The 19128-nt window shown below is 53.2% G+C and overlaps 4 protein-coding genes across 4 annotated transcripts; all 4 read left to right on the top strand.

Annotated features, from left to right (window-relative positions):
• The first annotated feature begins 1985 nt into the window (after positions 1 to 1985).
• On the top strand, positions 1986 to 2585 carry BDP81DRAFT_415943 (uncharacterized protein). Its single transcript, XM_060589489.1, has 3 exons — positions 1986 to 2012; positions 2114 to 2278; positions 2508 to 2585. Exons 2-3 carry the CDS (start codon positions 2151 to 2153, stop codon positions 2572 to 2574), a joined length of 195 nt encoding a protein of 64 aa, XP_060450574.1. The 5' UTR covers positions 1986 to 2012; positions 2114 to 2150; the 3' UTR covers positions 2575 to 2585.
• Positions 2586 to 2788: 203 nt separating this feature from the next.
• BDP81DRAFT_402599 (uncharacterized protein) lies at positions 2789 to 3841 on the top strand. Its single transcript, XM_060588851.1, has 3 exons — positions 2789 to 2992; positions 3055 to 3167; positions 3526 to 3841. The coding sequence occupies exons 1-3, from the start codon at positions 2933 to 2935 to the stop codon at positions 3674 to 3676; spliced, it is 324 nt and encodes a 107-aa protein (XP_060450573.1). The 5' UTR covers positions 2789 to 2932; the 3' UTR covers positions 3677 to 3841.
• Positions 3842 to 6708: 2867 nt separating this feature from the next.
• Positions 6709 to 7886, top strand: BDP81DRAFT_415934 (uncharacterized protein). Its single transcript, XM_060589488.1, has one exon. It carries the CDS (start codon positions 7079 to 7081, stop codon positions 7535 to 7537), a length of 459 nt encoding a protein of 152 aa, XP_060450572.1. The 5' UTR covers positions 6709 to 7078; the 3' UTR covers positions 7538 to 7886.
• A 380-nt stretch (positions 7887 to 8266) lies between these two features.
• On the top strand, positions 8267 to 9189 carry BDP81DRAFT_84671 (uncharacterized protein). Its single transcript, XM_060596379.1, has one exon. It carries the CDS (start codon positions 8542 to 8544, stop codon positions 9082 to 9084), a length of 543 nt encoding a protein of 180 aa, XP_060450571.1. The 5' UTR covers positions 8267 to 8541; the 3' UTR covers positions 9085 to 9189.
• Positions 9190 to 19128: the final 9939 nt, after the last annotated feature.

The following is a 19128-nucleotide window of genomic DNA, read 5'->3' as shown; positions in this document are numbered from 1 at the left end:
CCATTCACATGGCATCAAGTCAAGCTCTTCGGGGAACGTCAACTGCCTCCCTCTTCGGACCAGCCTGATCCGCGACTGTCATACCCTGGATCACATCGTGGTTAAGCAGCCGTCGGTTATTCCTACCTTGCGGAACACTGCCAAAAAAATCTCAACGCAGCTCGCCGGCACGCGGCCAATATATCGGCCTGCTTGACTCTCCCCGGTCCGACTATGTAGGTGAACTCGCACCGCAAGCCAATGGAGGCCCAGCACCACCACCTACAAGTTACCACACCTCGTCGCGTTCACTTATCTCGCTGCATCTTCACGTCTCGTATTCACCTAGAAAGATGGCGACCTAGCGCCCAGATTGTCCATCTACCGGTACCCGTACCTCCCTCTCGTTCGGCGAGTGTATTCGTGCACCATGCACTCCGTACGGAGAACTCATCGTCGGCTAGATTTTCGCCAATTACCCACCCACTTCGCCATTGTTGCTGGGCTTCTGGGACCAACGTTGTCGATAGAAATCAGGGGTCCTTCCTGAACGGTTCTTAGCGCATCGCCTGGCCCCGTCTCGGTGCATCCGCGACGAACGGGGATACTAACACCATTCAACTCAACCAGTCAACCACAAAATCATCTCTTCACCTCCGGCCCCTCCTTCCAGTCGATTGGGATGCTGAATCGTATCATGTCTTTCCTACCCAATGGCGACGAGTGTTCTTCGAGCATGGAGTCTCCAGCCCTGCCGTTCTGCCGCCCAAGTTTGCATATACCCCGGCAACTCCCTATTTGTATCCGTATCCCACGAGCATTTATTCGCTGTCATTCCAGAGAGCAGCCGACTGCAGCTATGACGACGCATCAAATGCTGGGTCCGCTAGGCTTTTAACAGAGCTCGCACCGGCTTGCTTATATCAATCGCATCTGACAACCAAGATACCACACATTTAGCTCCCTTGATACGTGCGGCTCAAAAGTCAGTGCTTCGTCTAGGTATCAATCGGCACATCGTTTGAGCCTAGCTCAGACCCGTTACCAGAGGCGCTACGGATGTTCTTTCTTCGTACGAATTGACAGCAAGACTGCTGCTCTACCCGCTTGTGCCGCCGACCTTAGACTGACTGGGTGACTTGGTACCGCCGAGCCTCTGCGAACTGACGACTATCCGTACTTCATAGATTTTCGACCCCTGGGACCGTAATTTGCACGCACAGTTTTCGGACAACATGCCTGCAAGCCAGTCGCGTATTGGCGTCGATCATTACCTTTCTGAATTCCAGCTTTCTGATGTTTCGGCTCCACAAACTCAAATGCACCCACGAAAGAGTTGCAGGATCTACAGGTCTCATCTCAAGCCTCTCAAGCCTCTCAAGCCTCTCAAGCCTCTTTTGATTAAGAGCTGTCTATCCGTAAGTGGCCGCATCTGCGGCGTGCCCTTGGGGGCCAGGCTGGCGTCCGGCAATTGCTCACCAAGGTGCCAACTCTCGTACTTGAGCACTGATGCGCAACGAAATACAAGCGTCGCAACCCGAATGACGAAGGCTCGCAGAATTCCTGTCATTTTCAGTTCGTCAGCATCTGCAACCGCCAAAGATCTACGTCTCAGCCAGACTTTAGTATCCGCACCGCGTCTCGACTGGCAACCTGCATTGGCTCGACTATCAAGCTTCAACGGAGTAAAACAATACGTGACTGGCGTGGTACACAACGCTACGACACCTTACCCTCCGTTTTTCGGTACTCAGGCACGTCAGTTTGCCCGCCCAAAGGTTCGCAACGATCACGAGAATGTGATCCATCATACAACACCAACGGCGTCACAGAGAGCCACTTTGAACCGCCAGTCGCGATCGACAACACTACGCCGTGCACAGGCAGATATTGACGCAAGTGGCGAATTGTTTTCTTTTTCCCGCAGACTTTCCAAGAACGCTGAAACCCATCTCTATTCCGCAGGCGAGCAACCTCTGTTGCCCCAACCATGACCGTACAGTTACCACGGCAGTTCCTTCGTAGGTGGCCATCTAGATACCGACATCACTAAACATTCGTCAAGCTGAAGAATAAGCAAGACAATTTTCTCGAGTCTCATGGCCAGTCAATGGGATACCAAACATATCCTTACCTTGCATGGCAACAATTGAACAGACCTTATTTTTGACATGGAGTGTGAATGTCAGGTTTCACATACCCTGGCTGCACTGGGATACGGTTGTCACATTGCTAGCACCATGTTCCCTTTACCTGTCCCAGGCCCCCCATTATCACGTCTGGGCTCTGGAATAATCGCCTGTGCGTAACGGAGTATTAGCCGCACCTGAGTATCTCCGCCAGAGGCTGCGAAGGAGAATTCCGATGTGAACACTGAATAACACATGTGCAGAAGATCATCCGCCTGTAAGCCTCCTTGTGGTACACTCGGATCGATGTTTGCCTGCCCGACGAATACTTTTTCGGCTTACTCGGGGCTCGTTTTTCGCATAAACAAGACAACAGTAGTGACTATCATGACTACGTACCGTAGCAAGTCCGACAGCTTTGTGGAGCTTGTTGATGCCGGGATACGCGAGGTGTCATTCCGAATAGTGGACGAGGTCAGATGCCCGGCCACGCGAGAAAGGACATGGATCCTCCCCGGACCGCAGCTCTTGTCGAACCGGCAAAACCTGTCGTCGGAACCAGCTTCCACCTACTGTTTATTAGCACCCGTCTTTGAAGAGGCTACGGATACTAGGTACGTCTCCGGCTGTTGCTGGTATGGCCTGCTTGTTCCTCCCAACTTTACTGACAACGAAGCCTCCGCACTGGCCTCTCGAGGTGTTTGTGGCTGACTTGGGTCGCGTCGATCGATTCTGACAGGGCACTTTTGGGTGACAACTGACACTGAGCACAATGCAGCAGACCAACGGCGTCGAGGCAACCCTGGACTGAAGAGCAGCCTCACATGATGGCAATGGTTGCCCATCTACAATCGACAACGTACCTTGTTCCGCGAGGCTTTGAGGTAAGCTGCTTCTCTCTATCATTGAAGAAGTGATTAGTGAACAAAACTAACTCCTTAGCAAGGCTTCCGTTGATGTGCCCGGATGTACGACCAAACGGTTCGTTGCCTTACTCTGCGTCGTACTTGACCCCGCTAGAGGTTACACAATCACACTCGATAATGCTTATGCAGAGAGGTACGTACGTATGATAACGCTCGCTCGCCTAGCCAAAGCCTGGCTGTTTGCCGCAACGGGGCTTAGCAGAGTCAGCACAGCTTCCAATTCGCCTACATGGTACAAATCGACGGATCCCACTCCGGGAGGGGTTTACTATGCTGAAATATCTATGGTCGACCCTGGTACCAGATTCACGTACAAATTTTAGTCAATGACCTCACATGTTTTTGTCGAAATATCTCTGGCAACCTCGGTTACTTTTGGCTGCTTCCTAAATGTGCTCGAAGTTTTAGGGCTGTTGACTCCTGAGCCTAGCAGATATACGAATCCTGGGGGCTCGCAAGTTCCAACACCTCGCTGATCTTATGCGAATTAGAAATAGCACAGTCCTTGATGTCACCGGCGGCACAGAGACTACTTTATCAACCGCAGACGAGACTATTCACAATCCGGCGGCATCAAAGATTCGCATCATGCCAGAAATCCAAGGGTACCACTATGCGCAGCTGATGCGATTGCGATCCTAAGAAGAAGCATACAGAAGTTCAAGGTAAGGTACTCCATACGCCATGCAAACTCTGTCGCCAGCAGGCGCACTCGGGATGCCGAGCATGTCTTATCGCTCTTTGGGGATGCCATGCACAGAGGGGCAGCGATAGGACCGCTTTGTCAAGGAGAGTTTCTTGTGTTGGATTTCAATGTGTCAACGACAAGCTGCGGTGTCAGAAAGATCGTCGCTCCATTGAGATTAGCACAATCAGCCCAAGCATGCGGGGCTCTTCTCTCCGATGCGGGACCCGCGGTGCCAAAGTCCAGATTTCATTCCCACTGGCGGCGATGGACTGATGGACCCGTGGTTTCACAGGTGCAGACTGCATCTAGTCGAAGCAGGGCAGGGCTACGAACTCATCCTTCTCTCAGTCTCCTGGCGGCATTGGACCACTCCAGAGCCGGTTCAGGCTCCAGCGGATTGCATCTGCGCCCCCCCCCCCCCCCCCCCCCCCCAATCGATGGGATCCCCTCAATCTAAGAAAGTTCATGATTCTGGACCCGCTACGGCCTTGGACAGCGTGTCCCGCGCTGTGCTAACCATGCCTCCCTGCCCCTGAAGGTCTATGTGCATGGAAGACAGGAAAGTACCTGTACCGTACCCTCCGGTTTCTTCGCCGTGGTATGGATTGGAACGGATATGCATCCACTGAAAAGATTTGAATTGCGGTCCTCGCGCTCGAACCTCGAGTGATGGAAGTAGGTGAGAAGGAAAAGAGAAGGCACTCTCCACTTGTTCTGTTCATGCCGATCCCCTGCCGCTGACTATCACTATCAACCAGGATTGGCTTATTTCCTCTTGGAAATCATCACATCATGGGGATAGCCGCTAGTCGGGTCGGTTGATCTTGACAGAATCGGGTTCAAGGACGATGTCAAATGTCCGTGACGTCTCGGGCCTACTAGTGTACACCACGAGGGTTTCGGCGGGGCCGGCGACCCATTCTGAAATCTGAGCTGAGAGCCTAAGAGAGAAAGAGGGAGAGGGAGGAGAGAGACAACATGGCGATGCTGACGGGTAGAAGTGAGGCATGGGGGTAGTGCCGGGCGGCACATTGGAGTCAATAGTCGATACCATAATTGACAAGTGGACTCCATTCGGACTCGCCTTACCGCCTCCTCTCCAGATCCACCATCTATCAAGTCAACTTTACTGGCTTCCGCTCGTCTCGTGTAGACAGATGAACAGACAAGGTTGGTGCTGGTAACGGAGAGGTGTTTTGATGCTCGCCCTTTTGGATGTTGCCCACTCCTTCCAAGGCTCCCTGGCCTGGCCCGGTGGACGTGGGTTGGCGAGGTAGGTGCGGATACACCTGCACGTGGAGCTTATTTGTAACTCTACTTTGAACGGTTGGAATTCTCTGACACGGTTGGGGCGCGAAGAACAGCCTGATCAGGTCCCCGGTACGAGCGGGAGTCTACTGCGTTACCCTCCCAGCGCAAGGCCCTCGTACCCTGCCTTGCGCTTCCACCGGGTGCTTGTGTTAGTTCCCTGCATGGTGGAGTGTTCCCGTCATTTGACAGCTGCGGCGGATGCCAAAATGGCGTTTTCCCGACGTCCCCTTGGGAATCCTTGGGAATCCTTGGGAATCCTTGGGATCTCGCTTGCCCTTCTTCTCTCCACTTTTCCTTCTCGAAAGAGTTCAGAGTTGAAACGGCCGAGCACCGGTTGGTGGCCTCTCCTCTTTGACTCTCAAGTCCTCTCCTCTCCTCCTCACTGCTCACCCACTGCACCCACTGCTCACAAGCACCAATCCTTGACTCCTCACACCTCGCTGCTCAGGCAGATGCTCTTGTGGCCCCCGAATACTCGCGTGGGCTCAACCCAACTTACCAACCACCCACACCCCCCTCTCCACGATCGAAGTTTCGATAATCCTTCTCAATGCTGCCCTGCTGGCGCTATTACCAAGGGTCACGGAACATCAAACTCATCATCGTCTGCGCCTATTCGTACCTCACCAGCGGGGTTCGATGAAGCGGGCCACATCTCCAGCTTCGACTCTTTATCCACGCGTCCTTGACAAGCGAGCAGAGAAAAGGCACACACGTCCGGCGGTCACTGTCGATTCCGGCATTACAATCAACAGCGTTATGCGTATCCGTATGTGCCGTGCAATGAGACGACACGACGAGTCTTTGACAGGCAAACAAAGTACGATGTACTCGTAGGCTGTCCAGTCATCTGTACTTACGCCGTACGGATACAGAATCGACGTAGAGCCCACACGGACGGACCACCATATTCGTCTCATCCTCCTCCGCCCGCTCCTCATCATCGTATCGTCGCGATCTATTTTCGGCCTGAACCCCGTCCATTTTATATCACTGGATGTTGCGATCCCGACCTGAGATCTCAATGTACGTCAGACCAGGAGGGATGCCCCGTTTCACTCGAGGAATCCGAGCTGCCGCGACAATTGCACCCACGCCATTAAGGTAACAAGAGCCTATTGCGACTCGACATCGCTTCAAGCCTGGCGTCACAACGGACGTATGGTCTGCCGTCTGCATCTGCGGGTAGTGAAGGCCGGAGAAGGGGGCGTGTTCGAAGAGCGAGCAGCAAAGCACCCCCAACACATCCACGCCACACCCTAGTCTATCGCTTCTCTGATCTCCTTACCGCATCTTCACTTCATCTGCAGGATTCATGCCGCTTGCTTCCTGCCAAGTTACCTTTGCCCTGGTCTTGCCGCGTACCTACGACCAACCAAGATGGGATCGACGATGCACATCCATCCAGGCAACCCTCCCTGCAATCCTCTTTGCAACCCGCCGTGGGCACGACGTCGCCCAATCCAGCAAGCACATCTCCTTTCGGCAGCCTTACTCGACCAGTGGCTCTCTTTCTGTCGCGCGATGTGCCTACACCCCCTTTCTCCCCTCTGCATCAGCCGTCGTCGCCGCCACCGTTGGTCATCTCGTCTGCGACAAGCGGAACCAAACCCGTCTGGCACCTGGGGACGATGCCCGCGGCCACTTCGGTGAGCGTTGCGTCCGCTGCCCACCCGTTGAGGAGATCGCCTGCTGACACCTCGGCGTCTCTCGCGGGATCTGGCGCGTTTCTCACGATCTCATGCACGCTTACCACCACTCGATATAAAACACCAGCCCTGGTCCACGTCACTCCCTGGCAGGCTACACTGACACGCTACTCGATTGACTTTCCGCTCGATACAGGCACTACATTCCAACAGTATCTGTTCGGGGCAACTTCCTCTTTAGGAAGCCATCTCCTGAACAAGAGCAAATCACAACTACCATCATCTTCCGCCTCTCTCCGCTTTATTGGGCCATGTGCCAGATCCGGCCATCGCTATCAAAACATCACATCTCAATTCTTTGACTGGGTCGTTTCCGCTGTTTCGACATGGGTTTTGATGTGGGATCTTGGTGTACTCCTCAGGTACCTAAAAAGTCGTGGTCCCAGTACCCGTCTGGTTCCCCATGGCGCGGGTTCGTCGATTTCCTTCGGCTTTTTATTCACGCCGGAATGCGGAGGAGTTCTTATGAAAACCACATTGTTGGCGACATTGATCACGGTATTACGAGTATCAAAGACTCTTGGAGAGAATTGTCTTCGGGCTGGTGGTCGGAGATTCGACAGCAGCAGCTCGGCAACGGCTAAACACCCTAGGACCTCATCTCGACTCGACCCAGTTGCGTTGCTGCCGCCGGGTCTATCAGATCATGCTCATGTTTGTTTCCTAGCTTCATATGCAGATCCCCATTCTCGAGTCCCGGCGCAGATAACTGGCTGCTCAACTCACGAGCCAGTGCTGCCTCACCGACCTTGGGTCGATATGCCGGGCCGCTGTTCAAAGTCACATTGCAGTTGACACATGCAGCCACCCACGATACAGACGGAGTAATGGCCGTCGATGTACCGCTATCCTCATCCAACTCGCCAGCTGTCGTCAACCTCTCTGTCTGTGACTCTCGCTCTGCAGACCTGCGAGCACAGTATGTGATGAGTTATGGCCAAACCGCGCTCTCGAAAGTGCGGCCGCACTTTGCAGTCCAGTCCAGCCAACCCAGATTTCTTGGGAATGGAAAAACAGGTATGCATTGCTGCTTAGCGCTGCTCAGGGATGTGTCAGGCACGGTGGCAGTGGCACGTCCCGAGTCTGAGGCGATAGCAGCCAGGAAGCTCACGCTTACCATGTGGCTTCGGCTCATGGGCCAGACAACATAACTAACCCCCCCCCCCCCCCCCAACCACAATTCTTCGAAGCGAGGCCACCAGTGCTGCCCCCGTCTGTGGTAGGATCTGAATGACCCGACCCTTCCATCGAACCCTCACTTCATCATTTCATCAATATGCCGCCGCCTTCGATGCGTTGATACCTGGGTAGGGTGGCATTTCACCACCACTCGATCGTTCGTTCACACCAGCAGAATACGTCCACACTGGTCAGTTGATGATCTGCCGTCCCTGCAATCGGCGACTGCCCATGCAACCATAAGCCGTATGGTTACGTTGAAGCCCAAAGATCCTGGCGCGAACATCGTTGCCTGTATGCCGGCACCATGCAACGAGCGAACGCGCCTCGCAGGATGGCCGATGGCCTTGGGATCAACTCAGGTTGGCCGATGGGAAGTTGGAACAAAACGATACCTAGCACGACAGCCGCTTCCAATCAACACACTGGGTGAAAGGGCGGAACTGCCATTTAGTCCTCGTGTTTCTATGAGTGGCTGAGCCTCAGCGAATCAGTGATGCTGGAAGGAAATTCTTCATCGCAGCCGCCGCCCCAAACCCAAGCTCGCCAGTGCGCAACGCCGCATACTTGGGCCAACGTAGATGCCTCGAGTATCTTAAGCAAGAAGCAGCGCCATCGGGATGAAGCGCAGACAAGATGCGATGCACCCGGCCCTCGTCAGCGGTTCCCTGGGATCTGGCTCTGACATGCCAATTATGCTTGGCTCATGGTGCGATCGTCTGATCTGGAGATCGGTCTGCCACGCAATCCACACACATACGCGCGCACCATCATCTCGCATTTTCGTCTGGCAAATAACATGTCACGAACAATACCACTCACCCTCCATCCATGTCGGATCGAAGGGGGCTAAAGGAATGTGGAGCCTGACCGGTGAGAGTGACTGCATCGGCACTAATATCTTGACCCCCCAGCTCTCGGGCGACGGTAGCCAAACGCAGGATGCGGCGGCTCTCGTCGCGACGAAATGGTCCGACTCCTGGGGCATAACTATGGTATATCGGCATATCGACTCCAGTCATCAGCATGCTCAGGTGCATCTCCAGCGACCAGCGTCTCGTCGGCAGTGTCAGAAGTTGGAAAAGAAATTGTCTAGCGCCCGAAGAGGTCATCAACCCCGCTTCCCGGCCATGTGGTTAACACACTCAGGGCCCTCCCGGTAAGGAGATTAGAGTGGTTGGCGAGACAGGCAGCCCCATGCTCTTCCCAGGTCTCGGCAACGAGATCAGGCCAGAAAGAGCCCGTAGCCGATTGCTCGCCCGTAGTCGATTGCTCGCCCGTTGAAACAACCCCACGCCGCAAGCGAACGGAAATCTGGTACAGAAACGGCGCTATGCCCGGCCGTTGAGGCGACGTCGACTTGCGCGCGACTTCAAGACTGCGGACGTACGCACGGCCGGATCTCTGGCAAGAGACTTCCAACAAGAAACGGCCGTTCTTTCACAGTGCGGGGAGTCATACACAACTCTCGAGAAGAGATCAAACCGTACCCAGCCTTTCGGCCGACGGACGATAACAGGCATTGGACTGGACCGTCCGCACCCTGAATCTTACGACCGCTTTTGCCTCGCTCGCAGTGTTGGAGAGCATTTCCCATTCGTGGAAAACAACGTCGATTTGAGTGGTTTCACCATCTTACCTGCTTGATAGGATGACATCCTTTCGTCACTCGATTTACCATGTTCAGCACCAACCGAGTGGCAATGACAACATGCAAGCTCCCCTTGAGCCTGTGTGCCTTGTGCCGAACGAAATGGTGTTCACAGCTCTCGATCCTGGAGCAAAGGGGTGGACACGTTTGAGCCTACTGTGTATGCTTCGTACTCACAAGTCGATGAAGGAGTCTCGGTTCTACGGCAGTATTTCTTGGACCGTCTCTTGGGTTGACGACGACGTGTGACGTTGGCGACATGCTTCGTTTTTTCAGTCCCCGGCTCTCTCGAAAGCGCCACACTTTCATAATTCAACCCGCTGGCCGCTCCAACAGCGTATTAGCCATCAAACCCCGAACCTCGTTTCTTCTCCCCCGGCGATTGATCGGGAGGACTAGCATTATGTCTGGGGTATCTCGTCATACGTCGCACAACATTGCCGGAGAGTGCTTTGCCCGTCGCACTTCAATGGTTGGCGTCTCTCGGGGTCAGACCATGGCCATGATCCTCCTTGTTTTCTTCCTGGTCCCTTTCTTATTACGAACCAACGGCCAATGCTACAACGAATGAATCAGACATGACTGTTGCACCAATCGCGAACGCCGTTCAGCTTACCGCGCGCCCGCTCCAAGTTCTCGCGGCCGTTCTACCCTGCGCTTCATGCCAGGCTGAGAAATCTCCCTGAGTCCGTGATGGAAGTTGTAAGCCTCAGGATCACTCATGTCTAGCATCAGCACGTGTCTATCGGTATAACGACCCTTCAGTTGAGTCACAGGGCAGAGTATAGGTCACCTGTCACGACGGGTACCGACTCCATGGGTACAGCGGTTGTGTTAATATTCCGACTACCAGTTTCTTCGACTGATCAGAAAGAAAAAGTGCCTAGCACCAGACCAGTTTAACAGTGTGTTTAGCTCCCGCTGTTCAGCCTTACGACGTTGGGGCCGTCGGCAAACCTAAACGTCTTAATCTGGATGCCCGTTTGCTTGCTTTTTCTTCTGGAGCTCGGCTGTCTAGATCGACGGAGGTGCGCCCTCGTATGATCACGGGAACTGTTGACTTTCATTGGGAGATTTACGGTGCACCCAGGCGACAAGCTGTGTCTATTCGATAATTCGCGGGCGCAGGATCAAGGACGTCGTATACGGGAAACGTTGCAAACAATCAATCTTGTTATCGCTTCTCGAAATCCATTCCATTGTCTCATTGAGATCTCGCTGACGCTCACCAGATGCCATTTTCGCTGTCTATTCCCGTCGCCACCGGGGAACGAATAGCGTTCCAGCCGAGCACTATTGTTTGAGATCGAAGGCACGATACGAGGGGAGATCGAGTAGAATCATACAGGGCATTTCCGGATGTGGCCTTCTCTGCAGGAGATTCCTTCTTGTCCCTGCTGGCGGCCCTGTATGGGTGGATTGAGACATCCGCGGGTGTTCAGGTGCTGCTGCCAATGACCTGTCAGGACACGTCTCCTGCAAGGTCTCTTTTTCGTTGCTTTTTCTCTCAACCTGAATCACCTGGTCGCGGGCCAAACCACTCTGGTCACGAACCTTCCGCTTTTACATCATGGTCATGCCGTGTGGGAATGGCAGCGAGAAACGAATCAAGAGCCTTCGTTTTTCTGCAAAGTATGAACACCACGCGGGTTTGGGTGATTCCATGAGACACTATTGAATGTGTCTTCCACCAACATCAATCTCCCCCCCCCCCCCCCCCCCCACACGTTGAAGTCCTTTGCCATGGACTAAACTCTTTCTCTCTTTCTCGTTGGAGTCTCTTTCTTTCACTCGCACTCGCACACACAGAATACAATTACTATCCTCACCTCCGTCTCCCCTGTCACCATCTACGCCCTGCGGCATTTCGCATTTCAACATCCGGCTGTTAGTCAAGTCGGCGATATTTTGCACTATTCCACTTAGGGGCAGATTGGAATTGCTAATGAGCCAGGATCGCGGTCTCGAACACAATGGTCACGGCGGCCGTGCTCAGGCGCGTTCTTGATGATGGCGATCTTCTGCCGGGGTCACTGAGCTAGCCTTGCCTCGATTCTTCCCAAAGAGATGTTTCAACCGCTCGCCAGCGACGAAGTCAGTTGTATCCGAACGGAATACCTGGCCTGGCAACCGTTTTGTCGTCCCCGCCTTACCTTATTTCCCTCCGAGACCTTGACTCATTCATCGGGGTAGGGTCCATTCCCTTTCTATAGGAATATCACGGGTCCCCACTGGCGATGAAAGGCTCGGCGACTTAGTAAGTAATGAAGATTCACGGCAGTTGTTTATGACTTTGCGGTTTACTGCCCGACGGCTTCCGGCGGGTTGGCCCCAGCGCAAGGCGGATATCTCCGACGCAGAAGCTATTGACAGGCATGCTTCGACGGCGCCTTGTCTGATACGGTAGCATTTGATGGGGCTGTCAAGGCTCACTGTGACCTATCTCGTCCGCCTCATGCTCGTCAGGACTCAGTCACAGCTTCCGAGGTGCGGTGGCCGTGGGGGTTTTTCCCCCTGGCCCAGGGTTTGATGGGTGACATCGTCTCAGGCGGCACGACACTGAAGAAAGCCACGATGTGGCCTCGTATTGGGTATTGTCATCTCGTACCCGGAGTCTCGACCCGATAGTCGCTTGATCAATGACCACGTTGGGCATGGCCAACGAAGAAAAGATTTCGCGAAACAAGATTGATCGCCATACGAGCAACTACCGCGCCTCCGCCCTAGCCACGATTGATGCTATCGCCTCTCGCATGTGGCAATGAGCTGGGGGGGGGGGGGGGGGTTTCGTGGCCAAGAAAATTACCAAAAAAGGACTACTGGTTTGGCCTGGCTCGGACTGTTGAGGTCAAGATGTTTGTTCGATGCGGCAGCCACAGTGCTACGTTGTCAGAGGCTGCGACTCAGGGAGAAAGGGTCCATGGAGGGGGCTCCATAGATGTTTTGTTTGTCACGGCTCACCTGAAGCCGAGGCCGAAAGCCGGGACCCAGAGATCCGGATCCTGTTTCGTTTACGCGATGTGCAAAGCACTGGGTTCGTCGTCAACGACACATGTACTCCGGAGGTTGTGCGAGTGCGCGCTGCTCCGCAGTTTAGTTAACTTATCTTTTTCTCACTTCATCGGAAAGAGTCCCTGGGGCTGCATATGTCGGTGATGGCTTCCTGGGTGTTGGAAAGCTTTTCGAGACACTACCTACACTAATATTGTACACACTCACACGCCCCTCCGGATCCACTTCTTCACCGGTCGTCCGTCGTTGGCACGCTCCTGCGTCTCCTACCGGAGGAGGTTTCCTTCCGGGTGGCCCAATCGCAAGAGTTGCGGATCCCCGGGGCGGAGGAGGCGATTCTTGGGCCGCAGGAGCAGCGGCGGCGGCGACGGCGGCGGCGCGGATCTTGGCCCTTAGTGGGCAAGTTGACGAGCAGAAGGGGGAAGGGGGGGAGGGGGGGAGGGATGGCTGGGGGGGTATTAGTGTAGGGTCCCGCATCCGATCTTGCGCATCACTGCATCGATAGATGCGGATCCTCGCCGGCGCCTTTATGGGGGGGAGGGCGAGAGTTGAGGAGCGGAAAGGGTATTCGTAGAGAGTGGCCAAGGATCAGCTCTCTGGTCTGCAAGATGCTGCTGGTGTTGCTGCTCGTGCGGCCGTGAGTGCCGTGTTGGATGTCGTTGGATGTCGTTGTTGGGTAAGTACGTGACTACGTAGCCAGGCGGGTTTCCCTTTCGGTACCTCGATTGGATTGCGCATATCCTTTCACTGGTTTATCCAGAGATCGACACAGCTCTAATCTGGTCTGGTGGTTTTGTAAGATTGGCGGGATCCAGATTCCCAAGATGGGCACACATTCGTTTTTTTCTGTTCGTGTTTCGAAGTGAGAGACGGGGATGAGGTGTCACAAGTGGTTAGCCAAGCATATTGTTTTCCCCTGGTCCCCTTTTTTGGGGACAGCGCCGCACGAGTACATTTCCAGATCCGGAAGATGACTTCGATTTATTAGGACGACCCTCAAGTTCTCCAGATCGATGTTTCGAAATCTTGGCCCTCATCATCACACGTTCTTGAAGGGGCTGGGGGGTTGAGGGGGGGGGTTTCGATGGCATATGGGGGTGGTTCCTTGGGGTCCTTGGTCCCCCTTCCTTCCTTCCTTCCCCTGCTCTGTCTCTCGGATGGGCTATGGAAGGGGTTCATTCTTGCATCTACGTGTAAGGTATTCTTAGTTTTCTTTCTGAGGAGGGGTCTTGACTCTGGAGATGAAGTATGAGACACGGGTTGCTTGCCGTATTTGTGGGTTGTTTGCTTATTCTACGGGAAGAGAGGGACGTAGGTCATAGGCCTCATCCTTTATTTTTGCATGTTTATTCTTTTTTTCTTCTTTTTTCAATCCAGGGTTGAGAAAGGATTCTTTTACACAGTGATGTACCTTGGTTTACCAGGCAGTTGTTGCTTTTTCCTAACTCCGTAGACGGGTTGAATATGCGCCCGCCCCTGTGCCTCCTTAGTCAAGTCTGACAAGTCAAACTTCTTTTTGGGTCTGACAGGACGCAGCCAGTGGGGTTATTCCTACCCTGCCCGATGAACGGCAGAGGCAGGAGTGAGGAACACAACCCGACCTGACCTAACTACGGTACACCGACCGAACCGACCGACCGACTGCCCGGCGGCGCAAACACGGGGGCGGCAGGCAACGGGGACGAAACGGGGGGGTGGCTGGCAGTTGGGGCTGCGAGCCTACTGTGGTTGTATGGGCAAGTTTAACTCCTGGCCATGTATTTGCGGGCAGTGGCCCACTGGCCTGGGGATCTGGGCAACTCGACTGGCTGAAGCCCAGCTTCGAGCGTCGAAGTACCGCTGCTGAGATAATCGATGTGTTGCGCCACAGATACTTGACAGGGAGTTTTACTTTGGCCTGATACCGCAGTAGGTAGGTCTATCGTCTACCGTCTGGCATGTGGTTCGGTGTAATAGGTAGTTCTTTTCCATATTTTTACATGGCATTTTTTTTTTCTTTGGTGCAGCTGTTGGTGGTGGTGGGCTAGGCAGGTAAGGCGGGGCGGCCGGGGTCCCGGGGCTCGGTGATGCGGCTTCCTTGAGAATTCCCTTGTCATCTTGTTCATGTGAAGCTACGCTAGATGATGCGTGCTGAGGACGGTTGCGTCGATCGGCGATCCTTGCTTGGAGGCCCTTGAAGGGAGTGTACCTGTATCCATCAGAAAAGAAGACGAACTGTCACTGGCTGGTTGGTTTGCAAAAGTTGGGATCGTTATGTGTGTGTTATGTGTTGTTGCGTAGTTAGGGGGGTGGGAGTGGGAATCGAAGTGAAAAAAGTGTGGTGGACTTGCGGGAAGTTTTTTCTTTGGTTCGACCGAGTTGCGGTTGCCGTAGGATGGAGGGGGGGAGGTTTACTAGTTACTGGGGACAGGCAGAGCAGGGCTGGTCGGCATAATTTCTTCTTTCCAGCTTTTTCTTGTCCATGGATGTATGGTGCTGCGGTTTTTTGGTGGTGGATGTAAGAAGCGTTCAGACGTGGGATGAAAAGAGCTTGCTTTGGATATTTGCTTTTTCTTACTGTTTGGGTATAGACGCCGCTGCGGAAGGACGGTAGGCGGAGGTGAGGGAGGGTGGGGATTTTGGATTTGTCCGAGGGGGGCGTTTTACAGAGTAGAAAATAAGTAGATAGATTGATGCTTTGGATACATGGAGAAAGAGACACTGTTGAGCTTCATTCTTTGGGCCATATTTTTCCACTCTTTGAATGCATATCAGGAACCACGAAAGGAAGCATGTTGGTTGAAACCTGCGACCTGGGAAAAATATGTGGCCGGGGGGGGGGGGGGGGGGGGGGGGGGATGAGAGTGTGGGTTTAAACTGCGTTGGCATCTGAGAATCTGAATCTGTCTGTCTACACCCCCTTTGACGTGCCTTTTGCTTCATTCCTGACCGGCTGTTGACTCTGCTCCGCCGGTGCGATGCCGAATGCGATGCGCGTAAAGCACGAACGGGGAGGAGTTGTCCCGGCAGGCGGAACAGAAAAAAAAGAGGGGAAGTTGAAGTGCTGCGCGGGCTCGGGGACCGGCCGATGGTAACTCGGTGTGAGACTTGCAGGTTCAGGGACCGGGGACCGGGCGGGGAGGGGATGAGAGAGAGATTTGAACGGCCGTGGCACGGTCACGGGGGAAGCGACTCAGGGAGTGACTTCGGGAGTGACTTCTAGTGTGGCTTAGGCGCGGTTCTCTCTGGAAGATCTTCGGTTCGGTTTTGGAGAGGGAGGGTAGCGGCCGGAGGTATCGGGTGCCGAGAAGTTGTTCCACGGCATAATTACAGGATATGGTACGCATACTGAGGAATGTTGATAAACTTGGGAGACTAGAGAGCTTAGTGTCGTTGGATGTAGGGAAGAACGTTTGTTAGAGGAGTGTTGGTATCCCTATCACAGGGTATTGGTTCGAACCGGAGGGGCATTAGGGGTGACGAAGTATCAATATCTCTGTATTGGTTGATTCTGCGTAAGGAGTAGAAGGGAGATTTCAACCGGAGGTTGGGTGGACCGTCGAAGTGTAATTGTACCCTCTCGAGGTGGCCCCAGCTCTACCCTTACTCACGGTCGAATTGGGCTTCCAATCTGACAAGGAGGGCCGGTGCGAGGCGCGCCGGGAGGGCGGCGGTCCGGCTTGGCCCCCGCCTGCTTTTTTGGGGGTCCGTGGTCTGGACCTGTCTCTTTGAGGTGTGTCATGCGGGCTGCTGGCAGTGGCAGAGACTCAGACAGCGCCAGCAGCCCTGCTGAGATAGAATGACGGAGGTCTCTGAGTCTCTGTTCTCCTCAAAGGGACCAGAGAGACCTGGAAGCTTACGCCATGGCATGTTGTACCTTGTAGCCCAGGTATGTACGTACGGATACCTTGGTTACGCATCTTGTAGGAAGCGATAGGGATCTTGTTTGGTGGCTAAAGCTGGGGGAAATACCTACCTAGCAAGGGAGATAGACGGGGTTCTCTGGCGCTGACGTAGGGTTCAGAATGGGGCCGGGGGGGAGAAGTCCAGTATATACTTGCTTTTTCCCGACTTTTGGTTTCGTTTCCTGATCCCACAACCCTATGCACGAAATGGTTGAGATGAGCAACAGGGTACCTAAGCGTACTTAGTGTTAGGGGATAGGTGGAAAGGAAACGGGGAAAACTGGGCTGGATTGTGGGAATCTTCCTGGACCGAGACGACAAAAAAGAGACGAAGATTAAAGATGAAGATCTTATGATGGAATCGGTTAGAGTCTCGTCGGCGTAGCCTCTTTGTCTTGGATTCTTTTTAGGGTTGGGTATCTTGGGTATCTAGGTAACGCGGTTCCTAATCTCAGACATCCAGCTCTAAGACGTTTTGTTTCTGAGGCCGGATTCGGGATGGACCTGCCTATCGCGGTATGGAGGGCGACGAGTGTTTGTCGACCTCGACTCCATTTTGGGATATGAGATGTGCAACAGGGAGGCTTTAGTCCGAAGGGCTTAGCGTTTTGCAGTTAAAAAGTTCAGTGTAGGCAAGCACGGCAAGTGAAGGATAGGGCTGAGAAAGTTGTGGGCTTCTTGTGCCTGAGTAAGCGTTGCCATAACGTTTTTCTTTTCCCGCCCTCTTTCTTGCCTGATTCTGACTAGGTTCGGCTCTTGTGAGAGCTTGGCCTTGACTCTCATGGGGGTCTAGCGTGAACAAGGTATGCGTGGAGGGGACGGCAGGTTTCTAAAGCTGAATAATGGGATTCCTTTGGGAGGAATCGAAGGATGCTGGGGGTTGCCTAAGAGACTGACTAGTCGTGATAGTCCTTGTAAGGGAGAAGCAAAGGGATGGATTATGTGGGAGGAGCTCTAGATAGAGCGGGGGAGCCAAGAGTGGCTGTTTCCAGGTGGCACCTTGTGGGCTTAGCGTTGCGTGTTCTAGAATTTCGATCCTATGGATATAGAGGCGTCCGAGGCTTTTGTGATATGTGAGAGTTGAAGTATGGAAGCTAGGAAGATGCGGAAGGAAGGGAAGAATGTTTAAGATGATGTGGTACAGTGGCTTTTTGGAAACCGGCTAGATACGGTAGATGGCGAATATGGTGGGGGGCGTTGAAGGAAGGGACGATTATGAGAAATGCTCGGTAATTGGATATATCTAGGTTGATGAGGTACATGTGATGACTTTGCTAGTTGATCGGGGTTGAGGGCGGGGACCTTTGTGAAGGAGTCGAGACATGTGGCTTGATGGTGGAATTGACATGTTAAGAAGGCAGCGTCGCAACACGTGGTCTACAAGCAACGGCTCGAACTCTTTCTTATCTGATCTGGATGGATCACGTGAAGTTGGGTAGATTGAGCGGGGTTGACCGAAAGCTGACTTGAAGTTCTGGATTATCATGATTCCGGTGGAGGAGTTCTGAAAGATTTAAGTCGCTTAGGTACTTAGGTTAGGCGGTCCTAGGCGGCAACTGGCAAATGTCGAAACACGAGGTAGGAGTGGTTCTTAGCATAATTTGGCGTGAAATATTCTAATAATAGTAGGCCGCAGTGTATGGTTGAATATTTACTCACCATCTCGAGCAGACTGCGCAAGTGATGTGAGTCTTTTGCCAAAGTACCTATCTTGAAAAGGTGGCAGGTCAAGCAAGACGTGTAAGTCACCGGAAGTCTCTTAATAGACTTGTCTATGGATCATGGAAAATGGGTATCATTGACAGCGGCACTACGGCAACGAAAAGTGTGTGCAAATCAAGTTCCACACCTTGACGAAACCGTCGAGATACACTAACAGTCTCTTGCCTAATATCCCGTTGACTGTGGCCATTATCACCAAATCAATGTCCCGATATCTGCCTTAACTCTCTGCTTCAACACCCAATCATCATGCAGCCTTTCTTCGAAGATGTGATACAGGATGTAATGCAGAAAAGCTTCTGCTGTAGACTCGGTCCGCAGCCCGCTATACAAAGTGCCCTTTCTATCTTGATGCATTCCATACTGCCACCTATATAAGGACAACTGGAGCTTGACGTAGTATCGGACCTCGGTTCGCAGGCTATCGTATCAGCCGGGGATGGCGTTAAAATAGCAGTGCCAGAAAGTATTGTCGTGAGGAGCTGGGAGACCAAAGCATTAGTTTTAATCCGGCGATAGACGTTAGGTGAAGACTGTAGGCAGCACCTACTATGTGAGCGGGTCTCATGGTATTAATGTAGCGGAAAGGACTGGAGAGTCAGGGCTTCAAGAGAGGAACAACTATATGCGCTCGGAACAGGCTGATGGTGTATGAGCCCTTGGTGGGTTTTTGTGATATCAAACTGTCGTTCGTGTTTGCTTGGGTAAATATAGGTTGGTAGCTTACATGTGAAGGGAAGACAGCCCTGCAGTAACGTCTCGGACCTCACTTAACTTATATAATCTAGGACCGCAGCCCGTCAAGTTCCAATCAGAAGAACATGCCCCCAGCCTTTTCATACAGCCCAGGACTTACTCGGCATCAACCTGTGGCATTGTTTAATTACGGAAACTTCAGATAACGCTCGTGGTTCATCTCGCCGCTAAATCGGGCGCTT

The sequence above is a fragment of the Colletotrichum phormii genome (assembly GCF_030913505.1).
Source record: "Colletotrichum phormii strain CBS 102054 chromosome Unknown BDP81scaffold_2, whole genome shotgun sequence".
Classification (NCBI taxonomy): Eukaryota; Fungi; Ascomycota; class Sordariomycetes; order Glomerellales; family Glomerellaceae; genus Colletotrichum; species Colletotrichum phormii.
This window is presented reverse-complemented; position numbering and strand designations above follow the sequence as displayed.